The 16,207-nt window shown below is 37.4% G+C and overlaps 1 protein-coding gene across 1 annotated transcript in view; it reads right to left on the minus strand.

Moving 5' to 3' along the window:
• Positions 1-10,718: 10,718 nt before the first annotated feature.
• Positions 10,719-16,207, minus strand: part of ZMAT4 (zinc finger matrin-type 4) — a gene marked incomplete at both ends in the record, with an annotated part of 210,295 nt that continues 204,806 nt past the window's right edge. Inside the window, one exon of the mRNA XM_079779624.1 lies at positions 10,719-10,819. Coding sequence (XP_079635750.1) covers positions 10,719-10,819 — 101 coding nt within the window. The remainder of the gene's footprint in view (positions 10,820-16,207) is intronic.

The following is a 16,207-nucleotide window of genomic DNA, read 5'->3' on the forward strand; positions in this document are numbered from 1 at the left end:
GTATGAGCAGAAGTATATAGATGTCTGAGTAAAAAGGATACACATGCTTTTAAAATGGTAAAGTGAAAAATGCAAATGGGGAAGAAAAATGACCATGTAATCAGATTGGTTAAGCAATTCTATCCAGGGATTTGCAAAAAATATTGGGAGAATGATTTTAGGAAAGTCAATCAGCAGCATAGTTTATTTTATTTTATTTATTTTTCAAGGTTCATAAATCATGGTCTTTGGAGAGTAATGTGCTAACTACAGGTGAATGACAAAATACAACCGGTAATCAGAGAGCTAGATAAAGTGAGAAGCCTGGATAGGAATCAGGGTGTAAAGACCATATGTAATTGGGAGCATTCAGAAAGTGTTCTTTCTGGCATTGCAAGACTGAATATCAAGCTTGAAGCTGTTGCATAATAAAAGGACTTGGAGCAGAATGAGGATAGTCTTTGGAGGCTTGTCTTTATATCCCACTGCTGGTTAATAAAATTTTGGGTTCTAAACCCTGAGAAGGCCTGAAGTTTGTGAGAGTCCAGAAGCCCAAACTTTGGACAAGAAACTAGAGTTTGTTATGAAAAATTCTGGGGAAATCCTATAGAAGAACTAGTGGGACAGCAGAAGTATTGTTACCTCAACAGTCATCTAACCATTCCTCCAGGCCCACTTCAAGTTTAATTTCATTAATAAAGAATGATAATTAACACTTAATGAGGAAAAACTTCATGTCCAGTACTGTCTAAGCAGTTTAATGCATTTGTTGGTCTTAAAACTCAATCCTCACCATAGTCAGTTTTGGTAAGCATTTTTATAATCTGTTATACTTTACTAATATGAAGACTAAGCCACAGAGAAGTCTTTCAGTAGCATGTTCAAGGTCACACAGTTAGAAGATAGAGCCATGATTGAACCCTAATGGTTTCATTTCAAAACCACTTTACTGCACTCAATCCTCACTAACCTCTCCTGATGGGCCAACCAGATGCAATTTCTTCTTCCTCTGAATTCCAGCGGCATTTTATACCTCTTATTCTTACCATATCCCATGCTGATTTTAACTATAATTACTTGACTACTTGTAAATCCTCAACTGGATTATAAACTTGTTGAGAGCTATACTTATCTTTGTATCGCCTTCTGTTGTCCCCAAGGCCTATCTTTTTTTTTTTTTCTAGGTGTGCTTTTTGTTTTGTTTTGTTAATTCTCACCCAAGGATATTTTACGCATTGATTTTTTTATTTTTTAGAGAGAGTGGAAGGAAGGGGGATAGACAGACAGAGAAACATTGATGTGAAAGAGACACAGTGATTGTTTACCTCCTGCATGTGCCAGGACTGGGACCAGGGATTGAGCCTGTAACCAAGGTACCAGCAAACAAGGTATGTGCCCTTGATCTGAATCAAACCCGTGACCCTTCAGTTTGCAGGCCAATGCTTTAACCACTGAGCAAAACTGGCTAGGTCCCCAAGGCCTGTTTTAATGCTCTATACATAAAAGATGCTCAATAGACTTTGGCTCTGGGACTGCATCATATGGGCTGATTTGTGCACTCACACAACTACCACACCCACATTATGACAATCCCAGCTAAAATGGACCCACTCAATCCTCTCCCCTACCCCCAAAAGAGGTGGTAGAGAGCTGGATTGAGTAACACAGCTAAGGGCATGTTTTCATTCCCATCATATCTCCTCCCCCTACTTTCCCAACAAAATTGACCTATATGAAGCGAGGTCCTTCCTTTATTTAATTCAACTAGAGGCCCGGTGCACAAATTTGTGCACGGGTGGGGGCCAGCTGGCCCACCCCAGTGGGGGCACATCGGGCCAGGCCAGTGGGTAGGAGGGGCCTGAGAGGTTGTCTAGCTGGCCCCACCCCTGATTGGGGTGGGGGCAATCAGGGGCATGGCCAGCGTGGAGGAGGGGCAGTGGGTAGTTGGCTGGCCAGCCCCACCCCTGATCAGGGTGTTGGGGGCTGATTGGGGTTCAGATCAGGTTGGTTGGCTGCCTCAGTGCGCCTCATAGCCACCATTTGTTCCAGTCATTCTGGTTGTTCTACTATACTGGTCACTGGACTTTTATATATATATATATATATATATATATATATATATATATATATATATATATATAGAGACACATATACATATATACACATATATATATATATAGGTAGATAGATTCCTTGGCAGTCCATGTTCCATGATGATTTTTAAGAGATTAATATTCTACTAAAGTTTGGTTGGAGTAAAAGTCAATGGCAGCTAAATATAGTTTACAAATAAGCATACTCTAATTTCTAGTGAACCTTGGTGAAATGTGTGAGAAGAGATTATAGCAGACCCAGAATAAGTACAAGTGCAGAAGCCTGGCCTATTCAGGTGAGGGTCAAGTCTCCTCTAGAACCTTGCTAACTACCTCTTATCCCTGTTGGCCTGAGAAGACACCAGAGTTTGTGATCTGTATTCACAACATGCAATAAAGTTAGAGTAAGCTTTTTTCTCTACTTCCTGCTTATACAATCAGTTTTACCCCTCTTGCCCCAAGTATTAAGCATTTGGAAAGTCCCTGGTCTTTTTTTTAAGGACAGAATAAAAGGCCTCCAGGACCTCTCTCCTCTTATAGAACCTAAGTGTTAAAAGGGTCGAAAAGAACTGGGTCACCCAGCAATAGAGAAGTAAACACTAAAGAAATATTTCACAGTCAGTCTTCTGCCAGCTGAAAAATATAAAACAGTTAAGGAAGCTAAACATCAAAGTCATAACATAAGCGAATGTTAGAATTGATAAGACTTGACTACTCCATATTCCAACTCCCTGTCAAATGAAGATGTTGAAGCTCAGTGAGGGGAAAGGAAGAACTGATACATGCCACAATGTGAATGAATCCCAAACACATTATGTTGAGAAAAAGAATGCAGAAGGAGAAGAATTCATACTGTATTATTGTATTAAGTTCGATACAGGCAAAATTAAGCTATGGTGACAGAAATCAGAAACTGTTTGCCTGGGATGGGGGATTGACTGCAAAGGGGCTCAAGGGAACTTTTAATGGTTGTGAAAATGTTCTCTATTTTAATTGTGCTGGTAGCTACATGGTGTATAAACTGTCAAAACCCAACACATTATATACCTGAAACCTGTGGATTTTATTGTATGTATATTGCATTTCAATAGGTGGATTTTCAAATAATGTTTTAAAGTGGTTAAAAGCCACACAGGGTGTGAGAAGCAGGACTGACACTGGAGCTCTGGTTGTCTGACTCTCAGCCAGGCCTATTGGGCTCCACCATCCTCCTTCCAGTTCTTTTCTCTTTCTGGATGCACTTTTCAGCACCAAGTCAGGTTGGTGATTGGTCCTAATGACTAAGAACTGAGAGGTTTCAATGGGCCTACAGTTAAATCTGGGACATTAAATTATCAGCTCAGAACCACTCTGGAGACAGCCATGACTCATACAAATTTCAAGCAAGACAAAATAATGATTACAAGTCCCCCAAGAAGGAGGAGGGTAGAAAATGAGTGAGCTAAGGAATATTAGATGTCATCAGTAATTCTAGAAATAATATGACAGAATGAAGGTGCTTCCCATTTAGTTCTTTCCAAGCCTGCCAAAGGCCTAATTTATTCACATACTGTAATTATAATGTATCCCTAGGTATGGCATATATAGAAAAAGCATGCAAGTGAGACTTTGGGAAAAATAGAGCTGTTAGAATTGCCTGTGCATTAGTGCTATATATAGAGAGATATATAGGTTTGTTTTGTTGTTTTTTTCTGTCTTCTCTGGAATTCTTCTCCCTAAAGGCCACTGGCTCTTTCATTTGAGAAGTTGGACACTGTTTCATCAGAGGCCTTTCACCAAAAGGGAGGGCTCTTGACAATAGTAGACTAGAATGTTCTATTAAAAACAGGGCTAAAAAAAAGAACACCCTTTGACCCACAGGCTTTGCCACATTCTCATCTCTATGCTGCTATAGGCACCTTATTTACAGTGTCTAAGAGTGCCCTGGGCTAGAAAGATTTGGTGACACTCCATGGTCTCTGCTTTCTAGAAGAGCTATTTTGCACAGCTAGAATCATAAAATGAGACAAGCAAAGCAGTTTCCTTGGATTCTAGATTTTGCTCTTGATTCCAAACCTTTCCAAGCAGCTTACATATTATTATCATTTAAAGAGAAATAACCTGACATACTTTGGGAAAGGACAGCTCTATTTTCAATACTCTCTTATGTCCTGCTCATCTCAAAACTTTACTGAACTTTTATACTTTTCAGAAAAGAAAACTTTCTCATGAAAAAAAAAAATATAGCACAGTATCAAAATTCCAAACCCTTTGGTTATGAAAATTTTCCTTTCGTGCCAGTAAACCACATTGAAAATTTCACAAAGAACATCTATATTTTCAGCCTTTGAAGTATTTTCATTGATTCATTGTTGTTGTTTTTCTTGTTTCTTGGGGTTTTAAGTAACTTATTTATCCTAAGTACAGAAGGTTCTTAATGGTTGGCATATCTCGCAAAACTATCTCAATTATTACTGTGTACCCCTCCGATAACTACTATTCTGAACGAAGGAACGGAATTCCAAAATATTTAAAGCAAATATATTCTAGACCTGAAAATTAGTCTAAACATTCATTCAATTACTTCACAAATAAATGAACATAATAGGAAACTGAATAATATAAAGGCTTTGTCTAGGATTCACCAAGTTGAAGAGAAAAATCTGCAAAAAGCAATGGATACCATTTAAGGCTTCCCATCAAAGGAAAAAGCAAATTTAGAAATTGCTGCTAAGTTCTGATCAGTCTGATTAATTCTCTTAGACACTTGTGTGTCATTCTCAACCAACTGAAGCATCAAAGTAAGTAATGACAACTTTTATATCCTTTATTCTAGGTAATATACTGTCCTAAGGCTTGAAGTGTTCCCTAATCTCAAATTTAAGTACATTACGTGGGAAATGGTCATTAGTCTATGGTTTGTACTCATCTGCCTTTAAATTTCATTTTAATCATTTGTACTAATTGACAGACTAGCTCCCCTGGAAACACTGAAGAATCTACTAATAGGCAATTGCTTTAGATGTCAGTGTGATCATTTGCATTTCTAAACTCTTAGTCTCATTAGCTACTTAATATTTCTCTTTAACAATGGAGCAAAATTTGACTGCCATTTTCCTGTTTATGACATTTGCCAACAAAAGAAAAAAAAATCATCATTGCTACCAGTAAAGAGCACATACTAGATATGACATCACTTTCAAAGCATTTTAATGTGTTCCTGTATTCCACTCAAACAGAAGTTCCACCCCATGCAGCTCAGTGGTGGCACCATTACCACCATCACCATCTTCTTCATCAGCATCATCACAATTGTTGTCATTGGGATAGGCATGATAAGAAGTTGCCTAAAGGGATACTTGTGGAATAAGTCAAGTAGGTTTTACACTGTAATACTTTCCTCAGGCTGCTCTAAAAAAAGACCATAAACTGCATAGCTTAAAACAATAGAAATGTACCAGCCTGTGTGGCTCAGTTGAGTATTGTTCCATGCACCAAGAGGATTCCCAATCAGGTCACATGCCCAGGTTGCAGGATGGATCCCCAGTAGTGGGCATGCAAAAGGCAGCCAATCAATGTTTCTCTCCATCTCCCTTCCTCCCTCTCTAAAAATCAATATAAAAACATTTTTTCAAAAACCAGGAATGTATCCTCTCACAATTCTAGAGAACAGAAGGCTGAAATCAAGGTGCCAGCAGGGCACATCCTCAAAAAGCTCCAGAGGAAAATCAATCATTGCCTCTTCCAGACCCTGCTGGTTCCTGGTGTTCTTGGTTTGTGAAAACATAACACCAATCTCTACCTACATCTTCACATGGCCTTCTTCTCTGTGTGTCCCATTCTCCCTTTCCTTTCTCTCATAAAGACACCAGGCATTGGATTTAGGGCCCACAATAAATCCAGAATAATTCCATCTTGATATTTTTAACTATTTATATCTGCAAAGACCCTATTTACAAATAACATCACATTCTGAGGTTCTGGGTGGACATAATTTATTGGGACACATTATAGTTCTAATAAAATGGTTAAAGCTAATTGGGGAGTTGTTTTAAGAATGTTAAGACTGAATTCATGATGAGAAGGAAAGAGTACTAGGATCATGAGGAAGGCATGGAAAGTGGATACACATTTGCCCTGTTCTTGTCATCACTATTCACTTATCTATAAGGGAACTGAGACTTAAAGAAGGTTTGTCAGTGCCCAAGATCACTCAGTGGCAAAGTTATACTAGAATAAAATCTACTGACTTAAAAGTCAGTGCTCTTTGCACTACATGTTTTAATAATATTTACTCATCTCAACACTTTTACTGGAAATTATTAGTAAAAATATAAATATACGACATTGAACATTGCTGACATCTTAATACTTATGTTGTTTTAATTGGTCAGATTAGAATAGTTAGGAACCATTTCAGTGGCTGATTTCCATTTTCAGCCCTAATAGCGTAATTGGTATAATGTTAACCTTTCACCTGAGAACAAAATAAAAGCTGGATAAAGTTTAAAGAAAACATTGTGGAAGCTTTGAAGAGTTGGTATAGCTGATGTTGGTATACATTAAGGAAAGTATTGCTAGTAAGAAAGAAGGCCATTTCATGGTGAAAAAAAGTGCCAATTTAACAGGAATACATAAAAACATCCTATATTTATAAGCATCTAATAACATACCTTTAATATATATTTTAAATAGAATTAAGAGGTCACTTAGGCAAATCCATATTTATGGTTAGAATATTTTAACTGCCTCTGTTTTTTAGGATATCACACAGATAAAAAATCAGTAAGGGCATAGGAAATTGGAGCAATATTGAGAAACTTAATGTAATTGATATATAGAGCCATTTACCTAATTATTGAAAAAGACACTTTTAAAAAAATGAATATAGGATATTACCAAAATTGACCATATGCCAGGAGCACAGAGCAGGTCTACACAAATTTCAAAGGATTGAATTCATTTAGAGAATGTCCTTTAATCATAGTAGAATCAGCACAAAAATGTAAATATAAAAATATCCCAATATTCTAAGTTAACCATGAGTAAAAGAGAAATCACAGTAAGAATCCTATATAATAAAGAGGTAATATGCAAATTGACCCTCATGCCCTCACATCACAAGATGGCTGCCCCCACGTCATCACAAGATGGCCACCACAAGATGGCCACCCCCACGTTGTCACAAGATGGCCAGCAAGGGAGGGCAGTTGGGGGTGACCAGGCCTGCAGGGGAGGGCAGTGGGGGTGATTGGGCTGGTAGGAGAGGGCAGTTGGGGGGGACCAGGCCTGCAGGGGAGGGCATTTGGGAGTGATTGGGCCAGCAGGGGAGCAGTTAGGTGTCCATCATGCTGGCAGGAGAGCAGTTAGGTGTCAATCAGGCCAGCAGGGGAGTAGTTAGGGGGCTATCAGGCTGGCAGGCAGAGTGGTTAGAGGCAATCAGGCAGGCAGGCAGGTGAGTGGCTAGGAGCCAGCAGTCCCAGATTGTGAGAGGGATGTCCGACTGCCAGTTTAGGCCCGATCCCTGCAGATGGGGCCTAAACCGGCAGTTGGACATCCCCCAAGGGGTCCCAGATTGGAGAGGGTGCAGGCTGGGCTGAGGGACACCCCCCAATTTTGTGCACCAGGCCTCTATTTAATAAATAAATAATGATGAAAATACCACATATTAAAACTGCTGGAATATAAAAAAAAAGATGACTTGCAAAATATAGCAAAAGCAATTTGTAGTGGCACATTGAGAGCCTTAAATGAATATATTAGAAAAACAGAAACACTGAAAAATTAATAACCTATACTTTGATGTTAACAAGCTAAGGGGGAAATGCAAATTAAATCCAAAGGGAGTAGGATGAAGATAATTTTAAAATGGTAGAAAGTAACTGTACATAGAGAAAATCACCAAACCCAACACTCACTCAACAAAAGCAAATAAATATTGAAATATTTCTAACGAAATTGATCAATAGACAAGAAAAGGAAGGGGCACACATAAACAATGTCAGGAATGAAAAACATCTTCCAGACAAAAATAAAATTAGAGCATATCATGAACAACTATATATCAAGACACTTTAAAATTTAGATAAATGGGCAAACTCATTGAAAAACAACATATTCAAACTGATCTAAGAATAAATAGAAAATATGAACAGTGCTCTATTAAAGAAATTAAAATTCTAGTAAAGATATTCCCATATGATAAACTCCAGGTCCAGATGGCTACATCAGTTAGTTCTTCCTAATACTTAAGGAATAATAGCAATTTACCTCAAACTCATTTAGGCATCAGAAATAGAGAGACCTCTCAACTTGTTTAAGGCTGCCAGCATATATTTTGATACTAAATTGGACAAGAATGTTACAAAAAAAATTATGGAATGATGTAGCTCATAAACAAGGACACACACACACAAAATCCAAACTAGGTATGAGGGCAGATGAAAGAAGCATGTGGGACAAGGCTATGACAATTATTTTCTTCATATTTCCCTCATTTCACTCTTCAGAGGGAGAGCAGCCTTGTGCTTGAGGTAGAAAAAAAATGTGTTTATTGGAAAGAAGATTGCACAGTAGGAGAAGTACCCTTCTGAAGTCACATATAATTATTAAATCCCACCAGGGAAGTACTAAAAATTCATCATAGTACTCTCTGTTGGCAGTCTTTCATCCCAGGCCTGTGTGGTAACTAACTGAAATGAAAGAAGCAGAAGCATGAGTCACACTGCGAGATTCAGCCCCGGATCTGCCATTTGTTGGCAAGGTGCTGTTGGGTAAGTTGCTTTGTCTCTCTGATCCTTAGTGCTCTCATAGAAAACAATGGGTCAATTTATTTATCTCAAGGTAGTTAAGCGGATTAAATGAGATAATAGGTGTGAAAATGGCTGGCACATATTCTGGCAAGTAAAGTTTTATATGTGCACATAGCACATTTCATAGACAGAAATTTTCCCAAAGTGGAAGATACTGTCTGCATTAGTTATTTACATGATTTATGACACTCAAAATCACTGTCTACCTTTTTACATTACAAATATATAATATGTTATATGATAATATATTATTATTATCTATATTAAGAGTAATAAGTACATGACTCTAAAAGATTACCATTTATTGTTGCAGCTACTTGCAATGTCCTGGTGTGTAGATTCAATGCATGTTAATTAGATTGTATATGGTGCCTCTTACAAAGTTGGAGAGATGATGAATAGACTATTTGGAGGAGGAGGGGACAGTAGTGTTCAATAATCAATACAAGCACTCTAGGTACTCTATAACAAATCAGAGAAAAAAATTTTTTGCAGAATTCCCTTGATAAAAGTACTCTAGGGTGGATCAGAGTAAAGTGAGTCATGCAAGTGGCTTTGACTCACGAGGCAGCACAACATGGATGAAGAGACTGAGAATCAGTAACCAAATCTAGGCTTACATTTCCTCACCTACATCAGACCCCCTGTGACCTGTGTCTTTAAAATATCCTTGCAAAGAAATTTCCTTGCCTGGAATGCACCTTCCTCACATGCCTGCATGAAAAATTGTTACTTGTACTTTAAAATCACACATTCATTCCATCAAAAATGTTTATGAACCCCTTAATAGGCATGAAGTGCTGTGCTAGGCACCAGGGTTCTGATGCTGAGCAGCATCAGACCATGACTTCAACCTTATCTGTCAACTTCTGCACCAACACCCCTATAAACTTGCCCTGGTTGCTCTCTCCCTAGTACTCTAAGCTCGAGGTGTCCACGTGGTATTAGAGAAGAATCTATGTGTTTACGTGGCTGTCCCCCTTCCCCACCCCCGCCTGGCAGACAGCTCCACAAGAGGCAGGCCTGGGTCAATTCATCTTTTATTTCCCATTGCACACCTCAGAGTCTGACACGTAGTGGAGCTCAATAAATGTTTGTAAAATACATCATTTATTATTTATGAAGCCTTGGTACAGTCAAATCTGTTAAATGATTCTGCTGATAAATAGGAGAGAAATGAAAACAATTACACTCAGGAAAATTATATACTTTTGAGATATTCCTTGTGTATTTTTTCTATTTTGTTAGACTTTATTAGCAGTCCTAGCAGCTACTTTAAAAGTGCTCTCAAAGCTAACACCATTCACTTTTAAAGAGATGCAAAGTATAAATATAGGTGAAATTATGCCTGATTAGCCTTTTTAGGTTTAAAATCAGGAGACTTTCTTTTAAAATAATGAAATAAGCTTCCATTTAATTGGAAATACTTAGCATAAGATTTGCTAAGTTTCTATACTAATTAACAACATTCATCTAGAAATGGAAAGTGGTAGAAGACATTCATGGAATTTGACATAACACCAAAGTCTGGCACATCCTTCAAATAGAGATAACATTGTTTATTTAAAAACCCTTAGAATAGATATAAATGTTTCCTGAAGTTTATAAAAAATGTGGTGAACTGTCCTTGAAAATGAAAGAAGAAAGCCTATCATTATTTGTGCCCCCAAAGGAGAAAAAGCCATTCTTCAAATAGCACTAAGCAGACTTGGGAGGCTTCTGCAGAAACACTATGAAGGGAACTTTGGAGATAAAGAGATGCAGTTTAAATGCAGAAACAATTAAAATGGTTAGCCTTTAACCATCATCTAAAAACCACAAACAAAAACACTAAAGAGTGAAAGTATGGAAGTACCTACTTGGTCTGATGTTTAGATCCTTTCAGGTGGGCGTGATACTGTTCTATTGAGTTTAGAGAGACACTGCAGATGGTACATCTGTAATTGCGCCTCAGACCTGTGGACAACAGACAGACCGCATTAGCTGCATCCTTGTCTTCAACCATCTGAATGAATTCTAGAATCTCCCAAAGTTCAGGGACAGATTATCTTAGCGGTTATCTGGTCCATCCCACCAACAACATTTTGATCCCTCCTTCCTGAGCCCAGTCAACAAGTCTCTTAGCAGAAGTATAACTGTGAATATGGTAGAAGATGCCTGCTCCATTTACAGATGGCTGACATTATGAAAGCATATTTTTTGATATAAAATGGTTCTGGAAAGTTTGTAACATAAGCAAAGAAGCAGTGTACTCTTTCTCAAGGCAGATAGAGATGGTAAGCTGTCTTATCTGCATGAAACTTGAGACTCCAGAGAATACCTGTCTCAATTCCTCCTCCACAACTACTCCAATGGCAGAGTCAGAAAACAACTTACACATCATTCACTTGGGTTCTTCTTATACTCAGAGGGATCATATATTAATCTATTTCACAAGAAAGCTTACTTCCCACGAGAGAGTTTAAAAGAATGTTATCTATTTACTTATTTATTCACTTAATTCGTTCATTAATAGAGGATCAATTTTGGACCAGGCACTGGGGAATTCTAAGATGAATAAGATGCTCTCTGTTTCCAAAGAGGTTATTAAAAATCTCGTTCCTTCGTAATATTGACTCTTCTAGAGTCAACATGTTAGAAAGCAGCTTCAACAAAACAACTTTAAACATTTGCCACAGCTCAGAGACCCACAACTGAACACATTCCTTCTGATGGTGTGTCCCAGCAGAGCAGAGAGAAAAGGAAACTCAGAGTTAAGATCTGAAACTTCAGATTTAAATCCTGGCTCCAATCATTCCTGGTTGTATGATCTAGAGGAAGTCATATAATTTCTTCTTAGCCTCAGTTTCCTTCAACTGAAAGATGAAGACAAGACCATCCACATCACAAGGTTGTTATAAGAATTAAGTGAATAAGATATATTAAAATTCTAGTAATTAAGAGTTGTTTTTATTAATTTTGCTCCAAAATTCAATGCCTTACCATTGTAAAAACAAGGCTATAAAACAACTATAGCAATTTTTTTCTGATGAATGCACAGTATTTTCTAAGAGACAAAATTCTTAATAGGAAAATAATGTACATTGTTAGCCCTAGCTGGTTTGGCTCAGTGGCTAGAGCATTGGCCTGTAGACTGAAGGGTCCTGGGTTTGATTCTGGTCAAGGGCACACATTGTTCAAAGAATTTTACTACCTGATATCTGGGTGCAATTATACAAATGATTTGACTTCTCTGTACTTCTGTTTTCTTATATAATTGTGGGAAGACTAAGGAAAAACATGTGTGAAAGAATGACTGACACATAACAAGTGATCAATATAAATTAGCTATTATTATGATTTCAAAGAGATATTAAAATGGAACTATTTCTGTCCCAATGTCCAGATGAAGCCCTAAGTTGAAGTCCTAAGACATAGATGCTAACTACACCCACATTACTAACGTGAATATGAGGGCACAATTCAGGGCATCCAAAGGAAGTGATCAAGAACCAGTTTCCAGTCCCAAGCTGATCATTCACCATAAGTCTAAAAAAGAGATAGAAAGAAAGAAATAGGTAGAGAGTTTCTAAAAGGGAGCTATACAGTACTGTGCGTTTTACTTATCCTCCTCCATGTGAGCTGTGGGAAGAGTTCTTCTCTCTCACCTGAAACCTATGGGAAAATAAATAGCTAATCACAATGGTATCAAAGTCACAGATCTCTGGGAGCTTTTTGGGAAGTAATCTAAGGCACTCAAAACTTTCCAGGTACAGACTGATGACTCAGAGATGAAATAGACAACTATTGACTCTCTATTCCCTAGGCTTAAGCAATGACTCCCAAACTTCCTAGTGTGGATACAGCCTCCAGTTATGGCACTAAAATGTAGATTCTCAGGCACAACTTCTGGAGATTCTGATTCTATAAGTTTTGGATATGGCCTGGGAATATACAAGAAGTTTCAGACTAGTAACTCCAAACCTCAACATACACACACACTTTAACAGGTACTGCCCCCATAGACTCATATGCCTTTTGGTAACCTGAATTTGTCGGAACAATAGGTCTTAAAATGTTATTCTATAAAAAAGAGCTGTGTTTATATCACTTTTGAATTTCACAGGTGTTCATGATTGAGAAAGTTACCATAGTCACCAAACCCAGAGACTGTAAGTTATCACAACCAGCATGCATATGAGTTGTTTAAATCCTTAACTCCCCTTTTGTGCATGAAATCAGAATATGAAAGCCAGCTTCAGGCCTTTCTCACTCCACAGTTCTCCATCAATCTCATAATAAATGGTAACTACTTTTTATACAAGTCCCCTTCTGACTACAGACTAATCAAAGGTCTCCTCATAACAAATGGAAGTTCAGTTTGGCAGCAGGCATAAATATTTATGTTTAAAAATATAGGCACTTTTAAGATCACCAACAAATCTAAAAAATATTCTGATCTCTTACTTTTCATTAAAGTTTTCATGCTCTGCAGCCAAACAGAGGCGTGGGCAGGAAATATTTGGCATTTTATTGCGATGCAAACTACAGGGAGTATAAACTAGAAAGGCTGTGCGTATAAACAAGAACAAAGGCAGCAAAGGAGCAGAGGAGTCCTCCCCCACACATGACACAAGTGTCCTTGGTGGGAACTTAGGGCTTTATTAATGCTCAGTTGAAAGCCAAATACTTCGGAATTATACAGCTCTTTCTTCCTCAGAGAACCAGAGTCTTATTAAACAAAAATGCTAACTTTTCTATTTAATTCATTTTCAGTGCAATACCATCTTAACAGTATCCATAAAACCTCTGCAGACCCAAAGGTTATTTCTGCAGGATTGTCAATATGTGTTAAGAAATATAGTCCCTGCCTGCAAGGAACTGACAGTCCAGTTGGAGAGAGAATATATGAATACAAATGTCAATAGTATTAGGTAGATCATAACAAGTACCACAGTCTGGATGAGCAGAGTGCCCCAGAAACTAGGGGAGAAAATTGTTTCTAACTCAGAGAGTTGGAAAAAGCTTCCTGAAGATGCATTGCTTTTGTATTTATATTCCCGAGTACAGTATGTAGAATAGATGGTCCTGGAGGGTTGAGCAGTATGTGACTACTCTGTCTTTTCAAGTCTAGCAAAATTAGACTGCAGATGTCCCTTAAACTTTAGCTGTATCCATTCTACATTAGAGAAACATCATTATGACTTTATTATGATGCCAGTTATTTTGCTGAATGCCAAGAATGTAGGAGAGAATTAAAGAGGCAGAATAAAATTATTTCTGGAGCGAGTCAGGTAGGAACACAAGAAACAAGTAAAGAAAGAAACACATAATTAAAGATTGTGAAAGTGTCACACAGAATGTAAACAGAATAATGAGAAAGAACCAGAGAAGAAGGGTGATTTTTGGTAGCATGGTCAAGAGTTCTCTGAGAAGTATGATATGAAACCCAAGGGAATGAGAATTAAGCTGTGATTGAAGAACTAGTTCAAGAGTTGTCCAGGAAGAGTAAACAGAAAACATAGAGAGGTAGGAGTGGAAATCATCTGTGACTGTTCAAGGAACAAAATGTGGTGAAAAAAAGAAACTAAACCAAACAAAACTGTCAAGTCAGAATTCTATATCCAGCAAAAACATCCTTCAAAATGAAAGTGGAATAAGAATATTTTCAATAAAAAGTAAGAGAACAGCCCTAGCTGGTTTGGCTCAGTGGATAGAGTGTCAGCCTGTGGACTGAGGGGTCCTGAGTTCAATTCTGGTCAAGGGCACATGCCTGCGTTGTGGGTTTGATCCCCATTGGGGAAGGTTCAGGAGGCAACCAATCAATGATTCTCTCTCATCATTGATGTTTCTATCTCTCTTTTCCTCTCCCTTCCTCTCTGAAATCAATAAAGATATTAAAAAAAAAAAAAAACAACAACTAAGAGAACAGTTTTCCAGTAGACCCACATCACAGAAAGGCTTATAAAGTCCTTTAGATGGGAGGCAAAAAAACACAAGACTTAAACTCCTATCTACAGGAAAAGATAAAGAACACCATAAATGATCAATATGTGGATATCTATATTTTTATTCTTCTAAATTTATTTGAAGAAAGTGAATGATTTAAACTGTAACATTATATTGTGAATACATGACAACAATAACATAAGAATGAATAGGAGTAGGACAACACTATTGAATGATCATTATCTTTTGCATAAAATGGTAAATAGTAATTCTAAATAGACAGTGGTCATTTCAGGATGCATACTCTATTCCACTAGAAACAAATACAAGGACATAAAGCTATGGAGCCTATATAGGAAATTAAATAGGACGGTATAATTATTTGATTAACTCAGAAGAAAGCAAAAAAAGAGCTCTAGACCCAGAGGCTATCATTGGAGAATTCTGTCAAACATTAAAGGATTGCATACTATCAACATATGTAAATTCTTTCAGTGAAGAGATGAGAAAGAAACACTTCCATACTTGTTTTTGAGCCAGTATAACACTAACAAAAAGAATTAACAGGCTCCAAAAGTAAATAAAATTGTAAACCAATATTTGTCATAAGCATGACATAAAAATCCTTTAAAATTTAGCAAATCATCCCTAGCAAATCATCAGTAGATACAGTGGCAGCATGTGTACTAAAGGATCCTGGTTTTGATTCTGAGTTACTGGCTCGATCCCAGTAGGGGGTGTGCAGGAGGCAGCAAACCAGTGATTCTCTCTCATCATTGATGTTGGTATCTCTCTCTCCCTTCCTCTCCGAAATCAGTAAAAATATATTTTAAAAAATTAGCAAATTAGCCGAAACCGGTTTGGCTCAGTGGATAGAGTGTCGGCCTGCGGACTCAAGTGTCCCAGGTTCGATTCCGGTCAAGGGCATGTACCTTGGTTGCAGGCACATCCCCAGTAGGGAGTGTGCAAGAGGCAGCTGATCGATGTTTCTCTCTCATCGATGTTTCTAACTCTCTATCCCTCTCTCTTCCTCTCTGTAAGAAATCAATAAAAATATATATATATATATATAAAATTAGCAAATTAGAAACACAAAATAGATACAGACATGCATATATATATGTATATATACATTCATACATTCATTATGATATATGTATATATGCATACATATATCATAATCAAGTTTGTTTATTCGTTCCAAGAGAGAAGATTGGTTTAACACTTAAAAATAAAATTATATAATTCACTATATCAACAGACAAAATGAGAAAGTAATATAATTTTAATAACTGCAGAAAAGATCATTTGACAGATTTCAACATCCATTCATGATCAAAATTCTCAGCAAACTGGAAAAGAACTTCCTTATTTTAATAAAGAGCACCCATGAAAAACTTACAGCTAATGTTATAT

The sequence above is a fragment of the Cnephaeus nilssonii genome (genome assembly GCF_951640355.1).
Source record: "Cnephaeus nilssonii genome assembly, chromosome: 8".
NCBI classification, from domain to species: Eukaryota; Metazoa; Chordata; class Mammalia; order Chiroptera; family Vespertilionidae; genus Cnephaeus; species Cnephaeus nilssonii.